The sequence below is a fragment of the Acipenser ruthenus genome, chromosome 3 (genome assembly GCF_902713425.1).
Source record: "Acipenser ruthenus chromosome 3, fAciRut3.2 maternal haplotype, whole genome shotgun sequence".
Lineage (NCBI taxonomy): Eukaryota > Metazoa > Chordata > Actinopteri > Acipenseriformes > Acipenseridae > Acipenser > Acipenser ruthenus.
The window spans coordinates 39,965,583-39,992,487 of record NC_081191.1 but is presented as its reverse complement, the minus strand read 5'-3'; the positions used below and the strand labels follow the sequence as shown (position 1 = coordinate 39,992,487).

The 26,905-nt window shown below is 37.4% G+C and overlaps 3 protein-coding genes across 28 annotated transcripts in view; 2 read left to right on the top strand and 1 right to left on the bottom strand.

Moving 5' to 3' along the window:
* LOC117394759 (golgin subfamily A member 4-like) overlaps positions 1-12,847 on the bottom strand; it is a 92,057-nt gene extending 79,210 nt beyond the window's left edge. For both annotated transcript variants that reach the window (XM_033993292.3, XM_059012926.1), the window contains exons 1-2: positions 12,592-12,847; positions 3,269-3,370 (exon numbers count right to left, since the gene is read on the bottom strand). In XM_033993292.3, coding sequence (XP_033849183.3) covers positions 3,269-3,370; positions 12,592-12,669 — 180 coding nt within the window. In that variant the 5' untranslated portion in view covers positions 12,670-12,847. The remainder of the gene's footprint in view (positions 1-3,268; positions 3,371-12,591) is intronic.
* Positions 12,848-13,496: 649 nt separating this feature from the next.
* On the top strand, positions 13,497-18,414 carry LOC131718766 (uncharacterized). Of its 2 annotated transcripts, none has more exons than XR_009317667.1 (7): positions 13,497-13,846; positions 14,465-15,037; positions 15,218-15,470; positions 15,606-15,931; positions 16,175-16,258; positions 16,356-16,490; positions 16,741-16,874. XR_009317667.1 is itself a non-coding variant. In XM_059012925.1 (7 exons), exons 3-7 carry the CDS (start codon positions 16,385-16,387, stop codon positions 18,282-18,284), a joined length of 1,119 nt encoding a protein of 372 aa, XP_058868908.1. In that variant the 5' UTR covers positions 15,160-15,470; positions 16,175-16,258; positions 16,356-16,384; the 3' UTR covers positions 18,285-18,414. The 2 variants fall into 2 exon arrangements, 1 of the variants encoding a protein (XP_058868908.1); XM_059012925.1 differs by lacking the exons at positions 13,497-13,846; positions 14,465-15,037; positions 15,606-15,931 and adding exons at positions 17,028-17,136; positions 17,388-17,631; positions 17,783-18,414 and having other exon boundaries at positions 15,160-15,470; positions 16,741-16,898.
* A 2,117-nt stretch (positions 18,415-20,531) lies between these two features.
* Positions 20,532-26,905, top strand: part of LOC117394601 (leucine-rich repeat flightless-interacting protein 2-like) — an 86,816-nt gene continuing 80,442 nt past the window's right edge. For 7 of the 24 annotated variants that reach the window (XM_059012914.1, XM_033992914.3, XM_059012913.1 and 4 more), the window contains exons 1-2: positions 21,650-22,072; positions 24,274-24,440. In XM_059012914.1, the coding sequence (XP_058868897.1) occupies positions 24,351-24,440 (90 nt within the window). In that variant the 5' untranslated portion in view covers positions 21,650-22,072; positions 24,274-24,350. Of the gene's footprint in view, positions 20,595-21,649; positions 22,073-24,273; positions 24,441-26,905 lie in introns of those variants that run through there. The other 17 variants (XM_059012924.1, XM_059012918.1, XM_059012915.1 and 14 more) reach the window with 11 other exon arrangements.

The window sequence follows — 26,905 nt, the reverse complement described above, 5'->3', positions numbered from 1 at the left end:
ATACAAACCTGTAGCTTTTTTTGTTCAGTGTGGGTGTTCAAGAGGAGGAACGTGTGTGCGAGAGAGAGAGCGAGGTGAAGACAAAGAAACTAAAACGAAAGTAAAAGTAAACAAATGCTACGCATACTGGAAATCACCAGCACGGTGCTTTTACTTTGCTCTGTGAGCAATGTTTGTGTACAACCTTTTTTATTTCATTATTTTTCTGAATAAAAACAGCTATCACACCATTATTAACTAATTTATTAACAATTCTGAATGACTGGGTAGAACATTAGTTCTCTATTTTACCCAAAAACTGATTTTCCTGTGGTGACTGGCAAGACGGGTACAATATTCAATGTAGTGTTGTCCTTGGTAGTCCTTATTTGGAAGTAAGTGGATCATATTTGGGGTACAACATATTTGGGGTACAACATCACTTGCTTTCCTCGAAAAGGGAGAACATTTCAGGGTACCATTCTACTTGCAAGATGTGTTATTCATTAAAATATTTAAAGAGGTGACAAAGATATTTAGTAAGTAAAGGGATCTGAGTGAGGGAAAAATCAATAAAATCCCCACACCTAGTCTTGCTGGTTCCAAACATTTGAACACTACTGGCAGGGCTTGAATTTCAGCGTGGGATCGCGGGAATCGCACATTTTGCAAGTTTTTCCCACATACCTGCAACTTTCAGTGTGGGAAAATCCTGCAGAGATATTTGAAGACACCAAGCTATTGTATTTTTCACCCAATTTAGAATGCCGGAAACGCTACTACAGTCTAAGGAAGTGGGTGTTAGTGACGAAAGCACTATGAACCACATTCTGCATAGTTCTGGTTAAAAAAAATAAAAAAATAAATAAATAAATAAAAGTAGTGCTGTGACACTCGTATGTGATTCTAGGCCGCTATCTTTAAGCATTATAGAAACTCAGTACAATGCAGTAAGTAGAAAGTTTTGAAAAAATAGACAATATTAAGTCTATCTAGGTGTTGTTTTGCAAGCGGTGACTTTCGCATGGCTTGTTTAAAAGTACATATCTGGGGCTTTCCAAAGACGTATTCAGTGTGTGTATGCGGTACTCCTAGCTGGAACTACGGTCACCTTAATTTAAGCCCCTCATCATGTGACAGAGTTAACAGCTTAGGTTTCGTTTTGAGTCTATTGCTTCATCATTGTAGCAGTTAGACTGAATGGGGCAGTACTGTTGGAAGGCTTAGAAGCTCAACCCCCACCATGTTCATTTCATATTGGGGTTCAATGGTGCAGTGTTTTTTTGTTTTTTTTTTTTAGCCATCTATGATTACAATATATATAGCAGTGAGCAAACATGACTTTTAGGAAAAGGCTTTTTTTTTTTTTTTTTTTTTTTTTAAACATATATTCTCATCTCTACCACATATAGTATGCCTGATCCTGTTGCAACTTACCTAATATAAAAGGAAGTGTTTGGCCTTTCATTTGAAATGTTACATGCATGCAGTACAAACTATCCAGTAGTTAAACATACATAAATGAAAACGGTGAAAAACAGGCGGAGAAAAAGAAATGGCGTGCTGGTTTAAAAGAAAAGCACATTTTTCTTCTGCTGCATGCAAAAACTTCACATCAGGCAATGGCAAAAGCAATGCTCTGTCTCGCAAGGATGAACATCTGGTAGGTCTCCTAAAAGGAGCTTATTTTAAAGCAACATCAGTGTGAATGATGATGCAGTTATAGTTTTTTTTATATGCAAAAGCCTTTTTTTTTGCCATTCCCCCCTAAAATTTTGAAATCCCCCCGATTGGCTGCAGCATAGGGGGGAAATCCCCCCAGCACACAAAAATTAAATTCAAGCCCTGACTGTGTATGTTACACTGCGACAGCCCTTCAAATGTATGTGATATTACAAAAAAGTCTTTCCAATGACAGAGAAAAGGTGAGGTCAAAAACTAAAAATAGACTTAAACAGAACAGAAATCGTGATGGTACAGTAGATGTGGCCAAAAGAAATCTGCAGAAATCATGAAGCTATTTGACAATAGTACTGTATTTGAATCAATTGCAAAAAAAAGTCTGACCAGTATTTACAAAAACAAACATGACTGACCACTACAATGTCAGTTTGAAAGTTAGTAAGTTGCTTTTTTAAATATATTTGTATTGAATCTTATCAAAAAGAAGTTTTTCTGAAGATTTCTAGTGGCCTTGCAATGAGAACTGTAGAACGATGAACCAACCCCCCCCCCCCCCCCCCTGCTGTGGAAATAATGAATATCCATAAAACATTCAAATGCTTTTGGGTTAATACAACACACTGCTGGGATACCCAAGTTTAATGCCATCAGGTAACTAGCCTGTAAAATATTGGATGATATCGCCCCCAACTCTTGCACCGAGAAAGGTTACAATTAAAATACAGTGTTATGACATGTAATCATTTGTGATACATTTAATCTTTAAGGCTGGTTGCACAGATCACTCCTGTCCACCAGCATGAATCCCAACATTTCTACGACTAGAATGATGTCATATTGCCAATTACACATTACAATACTGGAAGAAAGGGACAGTATCTCTTTTGTAAGTCACTGTTATAAAAGCAGAAGGCAGTATACAAATGGGCCTGAAGAATACTAATTCAACCACAATGTACCGTTTTTATGAGTATCTTGCATTAAATGTATAGTATATGGATACATTGTACTACACTGTATTAATAACATTGCAAAACAATATATAAAAAAGTTAAACACAAAGACATCTCCGGATTCCCATTCTGAATATGACAACAGCTTAATAAATAAATAGAATTTGAGTACTTTGAACTGTGAAGATCATCTCTCATGAACAGCAAAATTCTGCTCAAGATTAAATGCATGCAACTTGACGCATTCTGAATAATTCATACCAATTGTATTTCTCTGCTGAGCAAAATAGAACCTTCCTTGACAAACATTAAACAGATTTGTAAGAAGTCTGAAAAATCTCCCTTTTAATGATATTTAAACAACAATATATTTAATATTTAAACAAGTGTTGACAGATTTTGTTTTTGTGCCTTAAAGGGCAACTTGATGTGAATTACCAGAGTTACCTTAACTAATGTATTAATGTATTCTGGTTTGTATTCAGTTGTATTCAATCTAGACAATATTAGTTAAAATAACTGAGATTTCAACCCCTTAAGGAAAACTACCATCAATACCAGCCAAAGGCTTTCCAATAGAATGGTATGTCAAACCAGAATGTCAACATACTGTATCCCATTGAGAACTTAGGACAAACATACAAGAAACTCACCTCTCTGTCACCTGGAGTGATTGGGCTTTCATCCTGCCGGTTGGACAGGGACGAGGAACGGCTTCTGTTACCTGTAGGCGGGGTTACGGACTTAGGAAGGGTCTATAAAGGAGAGAAAAGGGTGGGGAAACTTAACAAAAGATGTTAGCAGGCAAGGGTCCTATTCACTGCAGACTCAACCCCAGTATCTCAACGCTTCTCTTAGCTTACAGGTCATCGGAATTGCAAACAGTCACACTGCCATTCTAAAATAAAAATAGGCAGAGGTTGCGCTAGCTTTTCTGTTCATGCATTCCTGAAACGCACATGCCCAAAATTTTGCGTCCCATCCATCAAATACTAACCTATTGTTAACAAAAAGGCTAATAAACTCCAGGGACGTGCACCTTGGTACATTTTTATGAACTTTTACACTCTATGCCATACAGTAGTTTAAACAATCTCTGTCTGGGACATACATATGAACACAGACACACTTTCTTCTTTGTTATATACCAACAGTAGACCATTCACATGACAACGAGACGGGATTCTAAGCAGTTTGTTGCCTTCATCTACGTGTGTTTTCATATTTTTCTGCATTCCAGTAACAGCAACAGCTTCACCGTGTCTGTGTCTTTTAAGCAAAGATTCTTGAAAATGTGTATATCCTCGTGTGGCAGGCTGACTGAGCAGTGACGTCAGGTCAGAAGCAGGAACCAAAACAAACTGACACCAAATACTGCAGTTCAAAACAAAAGACGCGGCAGCGCCGTTTTATTTAAATAACAAAAATAAAATAAAAAGTTCATACAGAAAACACAGTGCTCACAGAGCGGAATAAAAAAGGTAAACAAAACAAATCTTGAACACAAAATAATAATAAATGATCCAGGTCAGGCTGGGCAGTAGCCTTCACTGATCCTGGGTTTTCTTTTTTGTTTAGTTTAGTTTTCTCTCGCTCCTCGCTCTCTCTCTCCGCTCTAACACCCACGAGTGCAGAGAGCTGCAGGCTTTTATGCAGGTGACCATCTCCGGATTAGAAACAAATTAATCACTTAATTCGGGAGATGGCCACCTTCTGCACGAGGTTTTTAAACTGCTGTGGATGGGGCTTCCCATCCACACTACTAAACAAAATAAAACACACGGCTAAACCATCACATATATTTCTAAATAGATACCAAAATAACAAAATACACGGCACTTCGCCGTCATATAAATACACTAATAAATCATAACGACAACAACAATAATAATAATAATAATAATAATAATAATAATAATAATAATAATAATAATAATAATACAAAATAACACAGAGGCGGAGGGGGAAACCCCGTTCTAAAAATAAATAAACAGAACACTGTACAGGGCTCCTTGCCCTGTTACACCTCGTTTATGCTTTTTTTTTTCGTTTGCCCAGCAGCCCTTCTCACACACACAGTACATCTTGCCGTCTCGATAAACAAGCCATGGATACTTATCTCCCATTCAAAATTATAAGAACGTATTTATTGTTTGCATTTTTCTGCATTACTACTGCTTCGGTCACTGTAGTACTCATATAGTCAGAAGTAGATGGCTGAGAAGCAGATGGGTGATCATCTTCATTAGAAAACGATTCAGTACTGTCAGCCAGTTAGCTTCCAGTTCTAACAGGCTCAAATAGATGGTAGATGCCCGCTGGAATATCTCAGCACCAACTGTGAATCAAATTTAAAAACAATCTGCGCTAGTGTATTGATGTATTTTTAAGCATAGTTCACATCTATTGGACAGTAAATACTAAACAAAGACACAATTGGTCCAAATGAATTTTGGACCACCAGAACCAGCCAATCATACTTTGCATCGACAAAAGCAACCAACCCTGTACCTGCAACTGCCAAGAACCAATCACAGACTGTCAGCTCGACTGGAGCACAGACACAGCATCTTTCAACAACAACAAAGCGAGACTTGGACAGTTCAGTAATATTGCTCCATTGATATATAGATTCAGGAGAGAAAGGCTTTGGCTGAAGGTAGAAACATGGGGAGTTAGGAGGCATTTTAGAGTGGTATTTAACGGGAGATTGTATTGGTAGTTCAGACTCCATTTTACATGGACTTTTCAGTAATTGCTCCGTTCGTTTCTCAGGCAATGACCAGATTATAAGTAGGGGTTTAAAACCCTAACAGGTTAATAAAGAATACAAAGTTTTTTTTCTCTTTATATATAGGACATCCTTGTTTTTTATTTAAAAAAATGTTCAGGGCTATTTTCTTAGAATGTCTTTACTCAGCGGAAAGGTACCCAACGAATAAGTACAAGTTAAGTTCAATCTAGGTTTTAAGGTGTTTTTTGGGTTTTTTTTTTTTTTAAGAGAATAATGGTAAAAAAAAAAATTCTAATAGCGATAGTGCCCTCTCGATGATGGCTTTACCGTGCGATAGTTGACCTTGACTTTCGTTAGCGCCCTCGCCTTCGGTTCGGGATGCAGAACTCTTCCGACTGACAACTGACTTGCTATCAGTGTACAATCCGCATTAGGGATTCATTTTTATGCTTAAAAAAAAAAAATCTGTCAGGTCATCTCTGTTAAACTAGTGGGGAAAATAACAAAAGCACAGCGTTAAATTAGGATCAGGGATGAACAATTCACGTAAATTTGTCAGCTCTGTTTGAAATAAAATGAAAGGGACCAGAATTGGGCTCAGACAAGATATGACGCTAAAAGCAAAGTAATTAACAGATTTTTCTGAGGTTAATTATGAAACAGAATCAAGCTAAAATGTGTTTAAAGGGACATCACCAGATTAAAAAGAGAACTTTAAGCCCTACTTGTGTGTGGATTCATTAAAACGTTTTGGAGTACGGATCTTGAGATCGGTTATATAGTGTGGGCAGGGCCTAAAAGTAAATATCCTTAAAATTGCTGTGTAAGCCAAATATGAGGCTTATTGCTGCCACCTACAGGACTGGAGTGTACCTTAATTGATGCAGTTATATTGCAGAACAGTTTTTTTTACGATCATTCTGCTTCAGTGTAATAGATTACTGCAAATATGCATGTCTGCATCCCTTTCCCATTCTGTCCATCCCGTGAATGCAAGACAATATTTTTCCACCCAATACATTTCTTTTGCGTCTAGGACGCCAAATTTTATGTTAACGCGACCTCTGAATAGGCTAAAAATATTTATGGGTTTCCAGTCGAACAGTATGTTGCATGTTTCTGACTGGGGTCAGAACTGATTCTGTACTGTTATTTCCAGGATGTCTTAATCCACAAAACTGAGCAAAAAGCTTAAGAATACAGTAAAAACTTAGTTCTATGTACTGTGAAATCTTATAACACTAGCCCATAATAATGTGTGCTTCAATAGACTCTCAAAGATAATTCACTGTTTTCAGAATTACATTTACAAAGACAATAAGAAAAAATAAATCCTAACAAGAGATTTGTAAATAGGGCACACACAAAAATCGGCAGAGCTCTCACACATACTGGAGGCAAAAATATGACATTATAATACATCCCGTTCCATTAATATGCAAGGACTCTCCCTTCTCTAATGTTTATAATGCACAGTTAAACATGCATGAATGCATTCACTGCATGCAATTTAGTTGTTAAGGGCAAAAACACGCACATAAAATGTACCCTTGGTCTTGAATTTTTAATGTATCGCTGTATACAGTAGCTTCTGGTACTGGCCATAAACCAGCCATAATTCCTAAAAGCTTTTCAAGATCACCATACATAAGTGAAAGCTGTAGAGCAAGGGGAATTTCATCAGCTGGAGTATGGATAGCAGCTCACAATGATACAGCAGGCTGCTTTTCATGCTGTAATTGTAGTCGAGGGGGAATAATCTTCTTGGCACGGTCTGGCAAATTGCTATATATTTTTAAAGCCTGCACTCTAATTGCTTTTATCGTATGGTACCTCCACTGTTCTCAAAGCTTTCGCTTTTAGAAACTGCTTTATATATATATATATATATATATATATATATATATACACATACAGTACTGTGCAAAAGTTTTAGGCAGGTGTGAAAAAATGCTGTAAAGTAAGAATGCTTTCAAAAATAGACATGTTAATAGATCATATTTATCAATTAACTAAATGCAAAGTGAGTGAACAGAAGAAAAATCTAAATCAAATCCATATTTCGTGTGACCACCCTTTGCCTTCAAAACAGCATCAATTATTCTAGGTACACTTGCACAAAGTCAGGGATTTTGTAGGCATATAGTCAGGTGTATGATTAAACAATTATACCAAACAGGTGCTAATGATCATCAATTCAATATGTAGGTTGAAACACAATCATTAACTGAAACAGAAACAGCTGTGTAGGAGGAATAAAACTGGGTGAGGAACAGCCAAACTCAGCTAACAAGGTGAGGTTGCTGAAGACAGTTTACTGTCAAAAGTCATACACCATGGCAAGACAGCACAGCAACAAGACACAAGGTAGTTATACTGCATCAGCAAGGTCTCTCCCAGGCAGAAATTTCAAGGCAGACAGGGGTTTCCAGATGTGCTGTCCAAGCTCTTTTGAAGAAGCACAAAGAAACGGGCAACGTTGAGGACCGTAGACGCAGTGGTCGGCCAAGGAAACTTAATGCAGCAGATGAAAGACACATCATGCTTACTTCCCTTCGCAATCGGAAGATGTCCAGCACTGCCATCAGCTCAGAATTAGCAGAAAACAGTGGGACCCTGGTACACCCATCTACTGTCCGGAGAAGTTTGGTCAGAAGTGGCATTCATGGAAGACTTGCGGCCAGAAAGCCATACCTCCGTCGTGGAAACAAGGCCAAGCGACTCAACTATGCATGAAAACACAGGAACTGGGGTGCAGAAAAATGGCATCAGGTGCTCTGGACTGATGAGTCAAAATTTGAAATATTTGGCTGTAGCAGAAGGCAGTTTGTTTGCCGAAGGGCTGGAGAGCGGTACACAAATGAGTGTCTGCAGGCAACAGTGAAGCATGGTGGAGGTTCCTTGCAGGTTTGGGGCTGCATTTCTGCAAATGGAGTTGGGGATTTTGTCACAATTAATGGTCTCCTCAATGCTGAGAAGTACAGGCAGATACTTATCCATCATGCAATACCATCTGGGAGGCATCTGATTGGCCCCAAATTTATTCTGCAGCATGACAACGACCCCAAACATACAGCGAAAGCCATTAAGAACTATCTTCAGCGTAAAGAAGAACAAGGAGTCCTGGAACTGATGGTATGGCCCCCACAGAGCCCTGATCTCAACATCATCGAGTCTGTCTGGGATTACATGAAGAGAGAGAAGCAACTGAGGCTGCCTAAATCCACAGAAGAACTGTGGTTAGTTCTCCAAGATGTTTGGGCCAACCTACCTGCCGAGTTCCTTCAAAAACTGTGTGCAAGTGTAACTAGAAGAATTGATGCTGTTTTGAAGGCAAAGGGTGGTCACACCAAATATTGATTTGATGTAGATTTTTCTTCTGTTCACTCACTTTGCATTTTGTTAATTGATAAATATAAACTATTAACATGTCTATTTTTGAAAGCATTCTTACTTTACAGCATTTTTTCACACCTGCCTAAAACTTTTGCACAGTACTGTATATCTATATATATATATATATATATATATATATCTATATATATCTATATATATCTATATATATCTATATATATATCTATATCTATATATATCTATATATATATATATATCTATATATATATATATATCTATATATATATATATATATATATATATATATATATATATATATATATATATATAGCGCAGGAGAGTTCATATTCAATTGCAAATACACACAAGAGTAATGTACTGGGCTCAGGTAGGCCCTTTATACGGAGCTATAAAAAGAGAGAGTAATGTATTTATTTTGCCCAGTTCAATGGCACATTTAGGCTTACTTGCAAAAATATAGAGCTGTAAATCTATTAAAGATTAAACAGTAGTTTGGTTTTCACATACAATACACAGTACATTAGTGTACAACGTCAAAAGATATAATGTATTATTAAACAATGAAAAAAGTATGGCAAGCTTCTGAAAACTGAAAAAAAAAACAATTAATTTGTTAATTCTATTTTCAATGTCACTTTTAAACTCAAAGACAAAAACCTGCAGGATGAACATGCATTTATAAACCTATATGACATGTGGACAATAATTCCTACAAAATACAAACTCAACATGTGGGTTTTGAACAGAACGGTCATTTTGGTGTAAAACCCCATTTTTATCCTTGGAATGTGAAAAAAAAACATATGATCTATAATACATTACTTTTTCATAGTTTACACATACAATACCATCACTGATAAAGAACTACCCAGAAACTACTGATCCATATAACTCATCTCCTCGTGCTCCAGTAGTACTGACAGTAAGTCTCAGGTGACATCATGAATATGTGGACTCTTTATATTCAATTCAGAAAACCAGTCATATTAAGACAAATCCATTAGACAAAGTTCACATGCAAATGCCAAAATTCTGTGCAAGTCAAGTACAACTCCAACATGTTCTTATTTTACCAATAAATTATACAAACCCAAGGCATGTGGAATAACTTACGCTGTGTGTGATGGGAATATAAGTGTTGTATGCAAGGTCAGAGAGAACACAATAGGTTTGTTTGATGGAGAACAAATGTTAACATGCAATGTTTATTAGTTTACAAGAGCCTTGTTTAGTTGTAAGTGTTCATCTTGAGGGGAAAAATAAAGAATAATACTAATTGTTGTTGCCCCCCACCCACTTGCGAACGATACATGCCCTAAGTGGCAGACTTGAACACAGACTTTCAATACAGTACTTAATGAACAGGATTGTATGTTACTCCAGAGTAATTCAGAAGCTAACACAATGTTAATCAGTGATGTACACTATAGGGCTGTCACAATTAAATTGAAAATTGATATTATCGATTTTAATATTTTTTACCTAAATCGATTTTAATGTTAGAAAACTGATTGTCCATTTACGTTTGGTAAGGCAGGATATTTAAGAAAAGCATAAAAACTCTCCTAAGCTAGTGTTTCCTATTTACCCCGGGGTGATCGTTTAAACCCGTTTCTCATTGGATGGAATTATGAACACCCCATAATTCCAAGCGAGTTACGGTTGTGTATGGACAGTGCAGAATAAACAGAAAAACGAGAGAAGTTAAAACATGGCAGAACTTCCCAGTAATCCTGTTTCTGGACGTACCATCACTACACAGTCTGGTTACAAAAGTGTATACTGTCGTTTATTTTGGTTTCTGGACAACCAAAGGCACGATTGAAGACAAAACAAATGTTGAAAGAACATGTAAGAATTGACGTAAGACCAATACAGACTGTACTTGCCAGGCTGAAACAAACAGCTCAGCATTTTCACAGATCCACAACTGATAAGCATCTTCTAGAAGAACAAAAACTACTTGGACTGAAAAATGAAAAGCTTGTGAACGATTGCATAACACGATGGAATAGCACATACGACATGATCTGTCGTGCATCGGAACAACAGGCTGCAGTGGCAGAAGTTATATTTGAAAAAAAGCTGTCTCACCTGGAACTCACAACAAACTAATTATCTACTGTTAAGAAGATCTGTGACACTTTAAAACCTTTCAAACTGCAACTGCTGCCGGGGTACCTGCGTCCACTTCTGAAATTCCCAGTGAGACTAACAATTAGGGAAATGAAAAACAAAAATGCCCAAGGACTTATGTTAAACAAGGCATCATTCTATATGACCCACGGTTTCAAAGGCTGGTTCATTTACCTGAAGCAGAAAAACTGCAAGTACATGAAGAGATAAAAACTGAGATGATTAAAAATGGTTTTGCTGGGGAAACAGAAGGTATTAACGAGCCACATGAAGAAGTTGAGAAAATTGCTTTGGCTGTAATGGGAGACCTGTTTGGGGACAGTTACACAGCGCCACAGAGCAAGCAACTAATGACCAAACTCAGGCAATCCTGGAAGTGTCTGCTTACATCAGACACCTATTTCCCCAGATTCCAACCCGCTTGAGTGGTGGAAACAATCTAAGGTGAAATACCCATATCTTGCTAAACTGGACAAAAAAAATACCCGAGTGTGCCGGGTACACCTGTTCCTTCTGAACAGGTTTTTTCTTCAGCTTGAAGTACTGTAAATAAAAAGCGAGCCGCCTTAGATCCAGGGTGACAGACCTGTGTTTCTAACCAACCAATGTGTGGAGTAAAATAACACACAGACTGCTGAAAACTTAAAAATTATTATTATTTTTTTCTATGTTGGACATTTCACCGTACTGTTTATATTTGTAAACGAACACTGATACTTAAACGGAAACGGGTTTTTTTTCATACTTTTGTTTCTGTAGGCTGCTGTCGCGAAATACTGTAGTTGGATATTTCAAAATAAAAAAGTAATTTTTTTGTACCTGGATTTTACAATGCACGGGTTATGGGGACTTCATACAGCACTAGAGAAGTTATTTTTATTTCCTGGAATGAAGACTGAAAAGATTAGCATTTAAATCGATAATTTATCGACCCATTCGATTTAATATGCCGCAATTATCGATTGCACTTTTGACGGTTAACTGACAGCCCTAGTGCACTACAAGCAAACCCCTACGTTTGTCTACAGTGTAAGTGAGTGATGTATTTCGCCCAACCCCCCAGCAGCAGGATCTGTCGTGTCACCTGAGCACTTACGTGAGCCAAAGCCTGTCAAAACCTTAATGCACTTGCTCGTTTTACTTCCACTGCTTTTAACCATACAAGTTTTGAAACGTGCCCAGCTTTCAAATCAAAACAATCCGCCATATCAGTCACTGGCAAAAAATGTACAATTTAATTAAACAAAACAGTAGAATTCTGTAATAGATGTACTTCTTTAAAATTGCGAAGAAACTATGCTGTTATCTTTAAGTACTACTTAAACTGGACCTTGTGGTATGACGACTGCTGACAATTAAAAACAAACACAAAAAATAACATAAACGCTGTATATCGAATTCTCAAATAAAAAAAGGATCGTTAACAGTTGTTGGGTTTATATTAATGCAACAGGCAATATTCGAAATCATTAGAAATGTCCGCATTCCATTATTCCATATAGTCCCATAACCTTGATTACTTGCTGTACAAATTTAGACCGGGGAATAAATGGAGAACATACGACGAACATCTCAACAGATGGTGAAACAAACAGGTGTTTATCGTATTCGTTCTTGCTGCATTTAATGCGGTTCCGTTACTGATAGTAAATCGGGTTTTCATCACCAGGACAGAACCGGCAATCAACACACATCTTAAAAAGTAAACTACTCAGACTGTACCTATCGTACCTGGGCCTGCTGTTGAGGCTGTGCGTTCTTTTGTGGGGACTGCTCCTCGTTAATTTTCTGTTTGAGTTTCTTAAACATCTTTTTATGCTGCGGTTGCTGTCCAAACCTACACAGTATATATAATTATAAATGCCAATATTCTAACAATCTGGGCCTCTGCGTTCCTGCTCGCTGTCTTTCATCTCCCAGCAGGTGAAAGCATTGACTGCGCCTGTGCAGCCGACGTGGAGCAAAGCGAGCAATAATACGGTACTGGAAGAGGGACATAAAGCAGTTCACGCACGTTCGGCGTGAAGCAGATTGCAGGGAATCTAAACCTCCCAAGTGTCCCTTCTTGGGCGGGACAGTTCATATTTTACCATTCGTTTTTGCAATGACTTTCACTAAAGAATAATGTAAGTTCTAGGAATTAAAGACTTCATAGTTGTACTGGTGGAAACTATATTAACGAGACCCGAACAAAATGTGTAAGAATTGGTTCAGTGTTCTCGTTCAGTTCCACCAAAAAAATCGCATCAGTAAAGACACCTACTGTACATCTGCTTTTAAAAGCTATATAAACTGCCAAGACTTTATTGTTTTCTAAATGCTGGAGTGTTGTTTGTATGCGTCTGGATATCACTATTCTCCACTTTAAATAAAGACGTTGACGTTTTTGCACTTTACCTGCTGTTGTGGACTCGGCCTTTCAAATTCTCGTTTTTTCAAAGTTTACTAGCAACAGTTAATAATTAAAAATATATGTGGACTCGGCCTTTCAAAGGCTCGTTTTTTCAAAGTTTACTAGCAACAGTTAATAAAATATATCTCATAAACTGTCCGGAAACGACTGTGGTAATAATAATACAATTTAAATAGAAATAGTTCACACAGTTTAAACCAAACTTTGTCAAAGGCAGGGCTGCCAACACACACGCAATGGCCGTGAGACTCACACATTTGAGCATATTCTCACGCTCACACGCATTGGTAAAAAAGTGTCACGCAATTTTTGGGGTCAGTTTCTAACACTCTTCTTGGAAGACACTGTAACTGAATGGCTGCACGTGTAATGTTTTAATTTATTACTGCTGAAAAGTCAGAGTGTCGCACTTCATCTGCCGGAATGAACCACCTTGCTAACCAGTCAGGGGTTCGCGGGAAGAATTGTAACAGTCCATCACAAGTCCTCCGCGAGCTTAAGCAGCGGCGAGCGGGAAATGCGACAGAGACAGCAGTGAGAGGTGCAGATACAAACCCCGGTACAGCTTGAGAGGTAGGAAAACGGTTACACACAATTTTTTTTTTAATCTTCTTAAGATTTGTGCTTATCTGATCATCCGTGATTATTTATGATGCTAATAATTATGCGTTGCTTTGAAGTTCATAGATATAGCTAGTATCCTTCGCTGCTATTATAAAATCAGATTAATGACATCAATTGTAATTTTAACAAAAAACTTTATTATAGTTTATTTATATTATTCGTGGTTAAGTTCAAATTGCTTTGATGATGGTCTGTCTGCTTTGAGTTCTTTTTGACAGATAAACTGTTATATATATATATATATATATATATATATATATATATATATATATATATATATAATATAAAAGCATTCTAGAGCTCGATGTTGAATGATTTATAAATATGCAAATATCCGTTACTGAAATTATAGACCAGGAGTATTATTATTAATACGATTGTTGTTGTTATTATTTATTAATTTGTCAGACACCATTTTCAAATATAAACTAAATAACTGTCTAAATAAAAACTGTCTAAATGAATAACTTTGAACTGTCTAAATAACGAGTTGCCACACTCCAGTGTTTGATCTCTTAACTGAGCACTAGACACCGATACAAAAAAAGTGTGTTTTTTTTTTTACAGATGAGTAAATCAAACAAGCCAAACCATGCAAAGGGCTCTAGAAGACAGCAACAACCCAAAGTGTGTCCACCAGGATCAAAGCGAAAAGTACCAGAGAGCCAAAAACTGACAGCCTTCTTTGGCCTAGGAAGGCTTGACACACCACTGTCACCAGAACCTGGTCATGCTGATGTACCTGCTGAAAAGGCAGCCAGGATAGAGTGTGTAGGGGAAGATTCAGCTGATGGGACAGAACCAGATGACTCTACAAAAAAGTCTGTGCCAGCCAAGAAGTCAAATTCTTCTGGAAAATCAAGAACCAAATGTGGGGCAGCCACTTATAAATCCAAATTCCAGCCCGGGTGGACAACAGAATGGCCCTTTATTAAGAAGGGACTCACGCAGCATCATTTTTGGTGTGAGATTTGCAGAACTGAGAATGCTTGTTACCATATGGGCCATGCAGATGTGGAGCGTCACATAGAGAGCGAGTCACAGAGGAAGGTCAAGGCAGTGGAGCAATCGCAGCAAATTACCAAATTTACAGTGAACACAGCTCCAAAGGTGGATAACATGACACAACTTGAGGCGAAGGTATGAATGAATAACTTCTTTAACATTTTGTTTTTCCAAAATTATTTTCTTCTTGTACAGAAGATATTGGCAAACACATTTGACTGGTACTTTTCCCATTTGTTACACTGGAAGACTAACCACAGAAACAGCTTTTTGTTCTGACTGTAAAAGTATTCTTTTTTTATACTTTGTTTTCAGGCACGACGAGCTGAGATCAAAGTTGCTGTGACGATGGTAAATCACAATGTCCCCCTTGCAGTTGCTGACCACTTCAGCCCACTGATGAAAGAGTGTTTTAAGGATTCAGATGTGGCACAGAGATATGGTGCTGCAAGGACCAAGACTACTTGTATTATCAACAGGGCGATAGCACCATACCTTCATGATGAGCTGGTCAAAAAGATGAGAAACAGGCCATACACCTTGTCAACTGATGGATCAAATGATACAGGTACATCTCATTTTAGAGAAAAGAAGGACTTTTAATGATTTTCATTAATCCTAGTTTTTGATTAAATGAAGCACAATAACTGTGATGTTTGTATTTATCCACAGTTTATTTTTTTTATCAATTCATTTTTTTTAGGAAGGGAAAAGATGAACCCATTGACTGTGAAACTGTTTGATGTAGACAGGGTGGAACACATGTTCCTAGATATGTGCATCACAACTGGCACTAATGCTGCCACAGCAGAGACCATTTTTGAAAAAATGGACAGTGTCCTCAAGAAGGATAACATCCCATGGCAAAACTGTGTAGGTCTGTCAGTGGACAATGCCAATGTGAACATGGGTGTCTGTAACTCTATCAAATCAAGGATATTAAGCATAAATCCGACTGTTTATGTCCATGGTTGTCCTTGCCACATAGTTCACAACAATGCCAGTGCTGCTGGGACTCATTATATTGAGGTTTGTACCGACACTTTATACTGATGATATGCATTAAGTTTCAATTCCTTCAAGTTTCACTGTATCATTTAGAGGATTCAAATTAGTGTAAACAATCTAGTTAGAACCTGATAATTATAGAGTGATAATTTTCTGATAAAACAAAAATAATTATGCACAAGAAAAAACAATAATTTAAAAAGATATGTAGATAGAAAACTTTGGCTTAAATTATAAATGTTGAAATTAAATTTCCTATTTCAGTTGTCAGACTTTGATGTGGAGGATGTGGTTGTAGATATTGGATACTGGTTCAAAGCAAGCACAAGAGAAAATGTAGACTGGATGGTAAGAGTTTTTCATAATATAATAAGCCTTTTTGAAATGATAACAATAAATCATGAAAAGCCATCACAGCATTTTAATTTTTTTTTTTTTTTTTCAGAATTCTGTGTGTTTTGTGATACTGAGTACATGGCTGTCATAGACCATGTTTCCACACGGTGGCTGAGTCTGGAGACGGCAGTAGTCCGCATTCTACAGCTGTATCGAGCACTTGTCAGCTACTTCAAGTCTAACAGTGAGTACTAATTAGGCTTGCCACCCGTTCTGGTTTTGCCTGGATTGTTCTCTTTTTAAGGCTGCTGTCCCGGGAAATCTCTAAGACTTCCCGGGACATTAAATATTAAATATACTTAAAAGTATACTTTTTTTTTGTACAAAATGACTCTGGTGGCAGGTGACAACCCTAGCTCATCCACCTAGATATTTAAAATGCCAGTTGCATCTTGCTATAATGCTTGATATATCTTTGTCTCTGTCATTTACAGTTGAGAAACAAGCCCGCTTTAAGAGGCTTAGGAAGCATTTTGAGGATCCAATGACAGAGGTACACCTCTTATTCTACCAGGCCACACTGCCTGTCTTAACAGAGTTTAATTTACTCTTTCAGCGCCAAGAGCCATCTGTGTATCTTCTCCATGGACAGGTAAATATATAATATTCTTCACTTCTTTCCACAACATTATAATTAAAGTTGTATAATTAAATAATGATTTGTTTTGAACATTTTACCATTGTATTATTATTAATATAATTTGTGATTTTTTTTTTTCAGATGAGGTCTTATGTTAAGAAACTCATGTCCAAGTTTGTTACCACAACTGCAATAAAAAATGCTGATGTGTGTGAAGTTGAGTATAAAGACAAACAGAACCAGGTGGCAGGTATGTGCTAAAAATAGAAATCTATGTAAAAATAATTTTAAAGATGTGGAATTCAAAGGCAGGTATTAAAAATATTTGAAAAGATTAATTTCTAGGTATGTTTACTGTTGATGTTAATTACTCTTTTGGGTAATCTTAAACTTTGTAAAACAATGTCAAACTGAATCTGACTATAACAAAATAAAAACTTGCATAAAGCAGTAAACACTAAAGGGAACAATATATTTATTCTAAGTTTTGTTATTAACTAGATCACAAGCTTAATGTTGGCTGGACAACAAGAACAACCCTCAACCGTCTGCATGAAGCTGGTGAGATCAGTCAGTACCAGGTAGACAACTTCCACAAGGCTGTGAGGGCATTCTTTGTTGCAGCTGTTGACTATGCCTTTAAGAAGCTGCCCTTCAAGGAGCCAGTCCTTGAACATTCACAATTCATTGACTTTCAACAGAAGATGGACTGTGATGTGAATGATGCCCTATACTTTGTGTACAGGTATGCTTCTTAGATTCATGGTAATGTATTTACTAAAGATAGCAACACAGGAAACAGATACAATGTTTTAAAAAAATGATAAAACATGTGAAAGAAACAGAAAAGTAAAGGGTTTTTAATTATATAATGTCTTTCAATCTAAATATTTCAGGTTTAGTCATCTGCTTCCATATGGAGATCCCAAAGAACAGGACAAGTTGAGTGAGGAGTTCCTGGACTATCAACTTATGGAGGAAAAGGACATTCCCAGAAGCATTTGGGAGCAGGCGGTGAGCAGAGTCAGTGAGCAGGAGGTGTACCACAGGATGGATAAAGTGTGGGCACACATGGCCACAATCAAGAGTCCAGTAACAGGAATGCCTAAGCTACCCATGCTGAGCAAGGTGGCACAACTAATTCTAACCCTGCCACACTCTAATGCTGATGCAGAAAGAGTTTTTTCAATGATTGGACTAAACAAGACTGACACACGGAATGCTCTGGCCTTGGAAGGCACACTGTCTTCTATAATGACAATAAAGATGTCCGGTATGGAGCCCAACTGCTTCAAGTATGAGCCCCCAGCAGAAGTAATCAAGGCCTCCAAGTCAGCTGCTTCCAGTTACAACCGTGAACATGCAGCAGCTTCAAATGCTGGCTCAGAATGCACCTAAGGTAATGATTTTCCATCTTTTAAAAAAAAATGTCTATTTGTTTTGCAACTAAGTCACTCACAGCACTTCACCGCGCGCTAAAATTGTACTTGTTCAAAAGTCTCACTCAAACAGTTTCCTAAAAGTTGGCAGCCCTGCAAAGGGGAGTTCAACATACCAACAGAATAATTAAAATAAAATAATTTATGAACTTCCACGTCGTTCTAATTCTTTCAGACATTACGAGCAAACAGCACATTTGTCTTTTAGAATAAAAATGCAGTTACAAAACATTTTTCGAACAGTCTGTCACACTCACTTTATGACTGTAGATTAGGATTAATGTGTTAGAATACTAAATAAATAAATAAATAAATCCGCTGTTCCCAACGGGACAGACTAAAACGAATATAGCTGATAGCAGGTAGCAACGATAAATAACAATACTTCACTATGTGCTTGAGCTCTTGGTTTTGTTTTGTTTTTTAGAATCAAAGAATTACTATTTCATGTGTAGAAAAATACTACACCAAAACACCAGTGCTTTCCAGGACCCCACACATCAGTGTTGAATGGAATTAACACAATGTCTTTGTTTAGAGCTGCATTGAGCAGAAATTGCATCTTCAATCACTACTGAATTGAGCCAGTTTTCTGGGTCTAATGATTGTACACAATCATTTCAAGGAAGACCCTGATACTTTATTTCAGGCATGTCCCATAGAAAGCTATTCTTTATATTGCTTGACTTTGGTGTGTAATGTTTGGCAATTGGATTTCCATCTTCATCATTGAAGCCAAAGTGTCCAGTTCCTTTCCCAAAGAAGCTGGTATCACTGAAATGTGATGCACATTCAGCTGTTTCACTGTAATTCGGTTGATCACATTTCATTTGCTTGCATTTGCAGAATGTAGTACATTTTCCATGCTTAGGCTTCCTATGATTATCTATATTGTCACCTAGCATTGTATCTCATTGTATTGTATCTAGCATGTGTTTCTCTTCTTTTGAAGAGTCTGGTGCTGGTTCCACATCATAATCGTCTTTCCTGTTTGTTTGTTTTTTCTCAGACTGATTTGCTTTTCCATGTTTTCTTTTAAGCAGTGCTGAGAGTGAATATGTATGCTTATCTTCAGCTTCTTTGTACCCAATTGCCATCTGTGCAGCCAAAACGTGGTAGCATTTACCAGTACTTGGACAAGAGCAAATAGAAGGCTCAGACAGAAGTTTTACTGCATGAAAATGTGTTCCATCTATACTTTTCACTACAAAAGTGCTACTTTGTGCACAGAGTGAAACGTATCCAGAATCCACAGTATCTTGCCTTAGACTTGTGAAATCCAGTACTGTTGTCTTTTTTCCCCACATGTGCCACTTGTGTTGCGGTACCATTGTGTTCAGTGATTGTTTCCAGAGGATAACACACTGGAAGTGACATGTGAACAGGACTTTTGGCCAGGTAATGAAACTTCTTCTTTAGTTCATAGTTTCCAAGCCGACAGTGTGCACGTCTGAACTCATGGATGTAGAACATTGCCAGTACCATGCTGTCAACAGGCATGGTTTATCCAATGAGTTTGCTGCTTTATGACTGTGTGCATGCTTTCACTATTTTGTTTGTAGCAGCTATGTTGTCCTGGAAGGCAGCAAACTTCTCAGTAACATAATTTGCAGCATGCTGTGCTATGGGATCCTTGATCTGGCGGTCAAAATATTGATTGTCATACAAAAATTGTCATACAGCTCTTGATAAAAGGCCAATGAAGAGCTATTGATGATTGCTTTACATGATCTTTTAGCACAGTTGTGTCATCCTTTAAACCCCCGTGCTGTTTGATCCAATTATCTAAATCTTAAATGATGTGATTAGAGCAGAAGAAATGCAGGAGTTTAGGATAATATTGCTGAATTGTTTCCACAAATCCTCTTTCTCTGTCAGTAACAAATAGAAAGGTATGTATTTTGTCACCATTCAGCTGCTGCAAAATATGAAAATGAAAGTCTCGATGATAACCTTTCTTTCCTGCAAAAAGAAAGCAACAGGAAACACTGGCTCCCCAATCACAGTCACATTGCGAATCACAATAAAGCAAGAACATGACAAAAAGGGAATTAAGAAGGGAATTTCAAATTTCATGTACAAATTAGGTTTTATTAATAGAATATGAGTATTATATTAATCTGTGTTTTTCTGTAGATGGCTTGTTTACTATTGAAAGCGAATGAGCCAATCAAATGGTGAAGGAGGAGGTGCCAAATGTTGAGTTGCAGCCAGTGACAGTTGTATTCCACTGCTCTTAATGAAGAGAGCATTCACTCAGACAGAACAGGTTTGCTACGATTTCAGTTTAATACATCTTCTTATGTACAAAAAATAACACGCTTTAGATATATTTTTAATTCTGTTATTAATAGAAAACTGTCTATTGCTTTCTTTATTAATCCCAAATAAATTGTATGTTTCCACTTACATTTTTAATGTGTTAATGTTATGTTATTTTTTCAGGCGTTTATGGGCTACGTATCTATATTAAAAAGCCAAACATTCTTCTTTTGTTGTTGTAGTAAATGTTGTAAAGCAAAATATTAACACAAGTAGCGTTGATGGAAAGAGTTTTAGGCTGTTTTTGGTGCAGTTTTAATACAAGTTATTTTCTTGTAACGTCTTTGAAATCTTTTTTAACAATACATTGGTTGTGGCAGTGTTTCTTTTTAGGTATTATTGGACTTTGTCTTCACAGACGATTTTTTTTCTCACTTTAGTGGACAGTAATGTCGTTAGACAGGTTTACAAACACACACACAGAGGTGTCGCTGTCGTCCGTCAATAGTCCAAAGCACATTTTTCCCATAGTCCGATTTCTGTGTTGCGCATATTTTAACCTTTTAGTCTTGTTCCCGTTGTGTGTGTGTGTGTGTGTGTGTGTGTGTGTGTCTATATATATATATATATATATATATATATATATATATATATATATAGTCCTCCTGAGCTAGATTTGCAAACAGGAACATTCCTATGTTGATTGTATTAGATGCGGCAGGTTTGTGCAAGCAGGTTTGGGGTGGAGGAAGCCTGGCCCTCACCACACGTGTACAAATTAATTAGGAAATGTAAACAAATCGGACTGTCAACAACATCGATGCAAAAAAGTCGCGCACATGGAATATTAAAAAAAAAAAAAAAAAAAAAAAGTTACTTTTTGTATCAATGTTAAACCGGTACCCGGTTTTAACATAAATTATCATTTGAGATTATTTTTTTCAATACAGTTGGGCCTAAATCATGGTACAAACCACACTCGACGAATTACAGCTGGTAGACTCATTCCTTTTCAGTTAGAATATTTGACCTGATAGATATCAATTGTGTTGGTGCTTTTATGAGGAGAATGACAAATTCGTTTTGCGGTTGTCTCCACCCCTGCCGCAAACATCCGGGCACTGTGGCGTCACCGCCCCTCCGTACGAGGAAGACAAGGCAGGAGCCAGAGCGGCATACTGACAGAAACTGAAAATATTCACCCAAGCACAACAGCGGAGAAGGAAAAAATACTGGAACAACGTTTAGAAACCCATTTACGGTACCGTACACAAAGAAACGTAGAATACTGAGGGAAAAGAGCGCAGGGTTGGTGGATTTCTTGTAACACTGACGGGGTAGCGGCTGTCAGGTTGAGCTGTCACACTGGAAACAGAGGTTAAATTATACTGTAAAAGGGTTTGGCCTTATTTCCAAATTGGAGTCACTTATATTTCACTGGGTGGCTGCGGGCTGAACCAACCCACTTGACTCTGTCTAAAGAAGGTAAGGGTTTTGGAATAATACAACTAAACACAATATGGTACATGTCTTTCTCTGGTAAGAAAAAATGTGCCAAACACGAAAATGTATTAACTTTTTTGTTATTATGGCTCCCGCTGCGACAAAACCACAGGGGTGTCATGGGAAACAATCGCATTACAGCTATATCTCATTTTAATTTAGGTAGGCTGCTGTTTTTAAGTGTAATGGCTGGTTATTTTGAGTCTTGAAGCGAGATTCTAGTTTTCTATACACGTGAGATCTGTGGTTTGGTTTAGAATGTGAAAGTTGTGTGATTTCATAAAATCTCAAGCCACGGTTAGGTCAGTAACTCCCTTATTAGTTATTATTAAGCAGGTGAGGTTATGTTAAATCATAGTGGGTTCTTCCGATCTACTAAATCTGAAAACGAAAAAAATAACTTCGACTATGTCTCGTCGCTGGGTGTAGGTAATATAATAAACACATTTTAGTCGCCAAGCTTTTATTTGGGAAAGATTGCTCTTCATGAAAACATGTTGACTCAGACATTACATTGACACTGACTGGCTCATGGTCTGAATCAGTTTGCTGAAAGTGAAAGAAGACACGTCTGTATGTGCAGCTGTAGTTGTTTGATATATAGGCCTACTCTTTTATAAAGTCGTAAAAACGGTGTGGACTGTTTTTACATTTGCGGCGTGCAGTATCCCCGAAAGGTGTTGTCATTTCCTAGTCCGGCAAAAATGTTATTTCAACTCAGTCGAAACACCCTTAAGAGATCTGTTGTTGGAGGACATAACATTAATTAAAAGTTGGCTTATTTATATAACATAATTCACAGTTGTCTAGTACAGTTTTCAAATAAATCTTACTTAAGTTGTTGTGAGCTTTTTACTTCGAATCGTACATAACAATGAGGCTTAAAACGTACATCGGCACCTTCAGTTTGTGTAGGTGTGTCCGCCTGGAATTAACAGTGCTCTCTACACAGAGATGTAAGAATTCTACACCTTACCAGAAAATATTTGTTTGTTTTTAGCTATTTACTTTATGATTGTTATTCTTAAGCTGTTTAAAGTGTTAAAAAAAACAAAAACAAAAACAACCTTTCAGTTGTGAATTATAGTGGTAGGACACAGTATTTCAGACAAATTATTAAGTTCATGTTTGTTTCTATGACAATATAAATTACTCTGCATAAATAACACAGATTATACTGTACATACGTGTTTCTCGCTCTACTTTGCTCAGAAAGTAACTTGGTTGGGTACAAGCTTTATTTTGTGTAATTTGTTTATTAAATTGTGTAAGTCCTGTAGAAGTTTCTGTTGTTGCCTACAGTACATTGGTATAAGACTGTGCATAGTTTAAGTGAAAGGATAACAGTTTAAGTCTTGTCTTGCCTTTTCCTTTTCCAGCCTTGCATCTCTCTACCATGTAATAAGCTCTGCATGTAGCAACCTTCAGCACTCACCAGTCAGCAAAGTCCAGCAGTTAGTTTGAAATAGGCAGGCTTTACTTACACTTAACAGATCAATCCTTCTTTTCTGTGCAGAATTTACAGTAATACAGAAATATAAACTGAGATTTCATTTTTTGCAAAGTATCAGTGGGATTTTGTGTGTAAAATTAAAAACAATATACTGTAATTCAGAAGTAGCAGCAATATGGTACACAAACAAGTTATTAATTAACCTCATGAGTAGTTTATTTGAAACTTTTAGATTGAACTTTAAATTGGTTTAAAGTGCTTTGTGAATTAATCAAACATGGTTAGCTAAATAATCAGTATCATTTGGCATTCCATGACAATTGGTTAATAAAACAGATTTAAAATATTTGACATACAGTATTGATTGATTTAATTATTTCATAATATTCACTCATTTTTCTAAAGCTGCTACACCATTATTGATTGTGGTATATATATATATATATATATAATTAATAATAATGTTGGCAATACGTCACATTTTGCTTGCTGACAGAAAGTGCATATTGTTAACATTAACATGAGTCAATTTAGTCACTGAAAATATGAAAAACGTGCTCTCAAAAGAAACTTCATCTAATCCTGCATTTCTGTGCTTGTGTGGTATTTTTCTGATTGTTTACATTATCCGAGGTTTCGCTTAAGCCTTGTTTTAGTAAGCAATTTCCGAAGGGAAAAGTGCTTAACTGTTTAATGCCAGTGGGTTTGATTTTTTTTTTTTCATTTATAGCTCTGGCGTTTTCTGGACAAAGATTTTCTGCTTGTTGCTGGACTGCAAGAAAGCTGAACCAAAAGTGAGCAAAGAAAATGGGGACACCTGGATCTGGAAGGAAACGTGCTCCTATTAAAGACAGATTCTCAGCAGAGGATGAGGCCTTGGGTAGCATTGCCCGGGAGGTGAGTAGAAATAATGTTTCCTGTTCTCTTAATGTACATTTTCATACATTTCTGCTGTTGTTGACAGTATTTATTAATTAAGCCCACCATGAAGAGTTTGAGGGTCTCTGCCTACCCCCCAGTGACCTTGGTTCTCAAAACACAAAACCAAAACACAATTCAGCACAATTGTTATTACAGGGGAGGCTCAGGTACTGTACCAAAAGGCACCATTGATATTCAGAAAAGCGGAGGTGTGTATATCTAGCAAATCGGACATAAAAAACCTTGAATCCTTATCTTGGTTTATTATTTTACTATAAGTAATAAATAACCCTACAGTAGAACTGATAACACTGTTCCATGTTTCTCTTAGTAGCAAACAGTAAACTGGTATGGTATACAGAACATTTGTAGGGAAACTGATAGTAAATTAGTTTTCAATTTAAGTGATAAACACAGAAAGCATTGTGGTTATCACTTTCATTGTAGTTGTGAACTTATCTTATTACCACATCTAAAGTATGGTATGTTCATTCACCAAAGCTTGATAAATCCAGTATGTGTAAAATGCTGTGTACAGTGTACTATGTGTGTCTGACTGTAATGCTTGAGTAAAGCTTCTAGAAACAGTGGCAGTGTTTACATGCAAGTTTTAATCGCGCTATTATAGTGCATTCATGACGTGTCACGCCCAAATGACGCATGATTGTGCTCGTTCCAAAAGTGCATGGCAAAAAAAGTGTGTGACTTAAGTGTCATTACACTTTGGTAAAGCACGGTAAAGTGCGCACTAATTGGCCTAATTAGTCCCATTGCAACAAACTCCACAGTCGTGCAAAATACTTAATGATAGACTTTCATGAAATAACACGATACCTCCTCCACTTCCCCTATGTAAAAGAATGCTCTTCTCTGGGATACGGTCTTTCTGTCCTCCTCTGTAGCGTAAGATTTTCCTTATCCCAGTCTTACTAATACAAATCAGTTAAATATCCATCCATCCATTATTATCAATCTGCTTCTCCTGATGAGGGTCGCGGCTAAATTATATATAAATTGCATGTAGAGATGTTGATTTATACCATTATTTATTCTTTTCAGCGTATTATGAACGTTGCATGAAAACTACTAGATCGTTATGACCAGCATTATTATCATAATAATAGTACTACGAATAATGTAGCTTTTTTCCTGCGGATGTTTCAAGCTTCCACCCCTTCTGACAGCACGCAACACCAAATTGACCAATTGTGAATTGTTTCACAGTCTCTGTTTTACATGTGAATCCTAAGAATAATTTCTGGAAAATAATAACATACCGCACATATGCACACTTAGCCTCAGCCACGTGTAAAAGGGCTTTATCTCCCCAACCACAGTAGCTAGAGCGTCCAAACCAACTTTATGTGAAGAAGACCAATTGTGAATTGTTTCACAAGCTCTCCTTTACATGTGAATCAAACAAATAAATTGTGAAAAACAATAACATACAGCATATACGCACACAGCCTACCTGACACGCGTAAAATGGATTTATCTCCTCAACCACAGCAGCTACAGCGCTCAAACCAACTTTAATTTAAAGGATGCCAAATGTGAATTGTTTCACAGTCTGTGTTTTACCTGTGAAGCCTAAGAATAATTTGTGAATACGATAACATATTGCATATACACACCACCGTCCCAGCGTCAATTAAAAGTGCTTGATATCCCCAACCACAGCAGCTAGCATTTTCAAAACAACTTTAATTTAAAGAAGACCAGTTGTGAATTGTTTCACAGCTTCTGTTTTACATGGGAATCCTAATAATAATTTGTGAAAAAACAAATGGTTGTGGATATCAAGCCATTTTACGCATGTCAGGCTAAGTGTGTGCGCATATGCGATATGTTTTGTTTTTCACATATTATTCTTAGGATTCACATGTAAAACAAAAGCTGTGAAGCAATTCACAACTGGTCTTCTTTAAATTAAAGTTGGTTTGAACGCTGTAGCTGCTGTAGCTGCTGATCCAGGAGCATCGTAGGATGTACCGTCTGATTACACGCACCGCTGCCAGGCAGGATCGGCAATACAGCCACCTTTAGGGAAGGCTGGACCACGCTGATCAACAGCACCAAGAAGTGGTTGCATTGCACGCCGAATTTCTGCACACAATAACAAGAGAACTGCAGGTGCCTACCTCAGCTCCTGCTGAGATGGGCACCCGTACTGCTGTGCGCAGTCCTGCCGAATCAGCGGTCCGAGAAGTTTGTACAGAGCAATACCCACTCGCTTCTGCAGCGCACAGGTGTACGGACATGTATTGGTGATGGCTCCATGCCAACCCGTACATGTTCCATCAGTTGGTCAAACATAGCTCGGATGACCCGAAATGTTTCAATCCATTGTTTGTCAGAGAAAGAGTCGTGAAGCACAACCTCCTCCCACCAAACAGAGGGACGATGAAGCGCCCGCATTCGTCTTTCCTGCCGATACACAA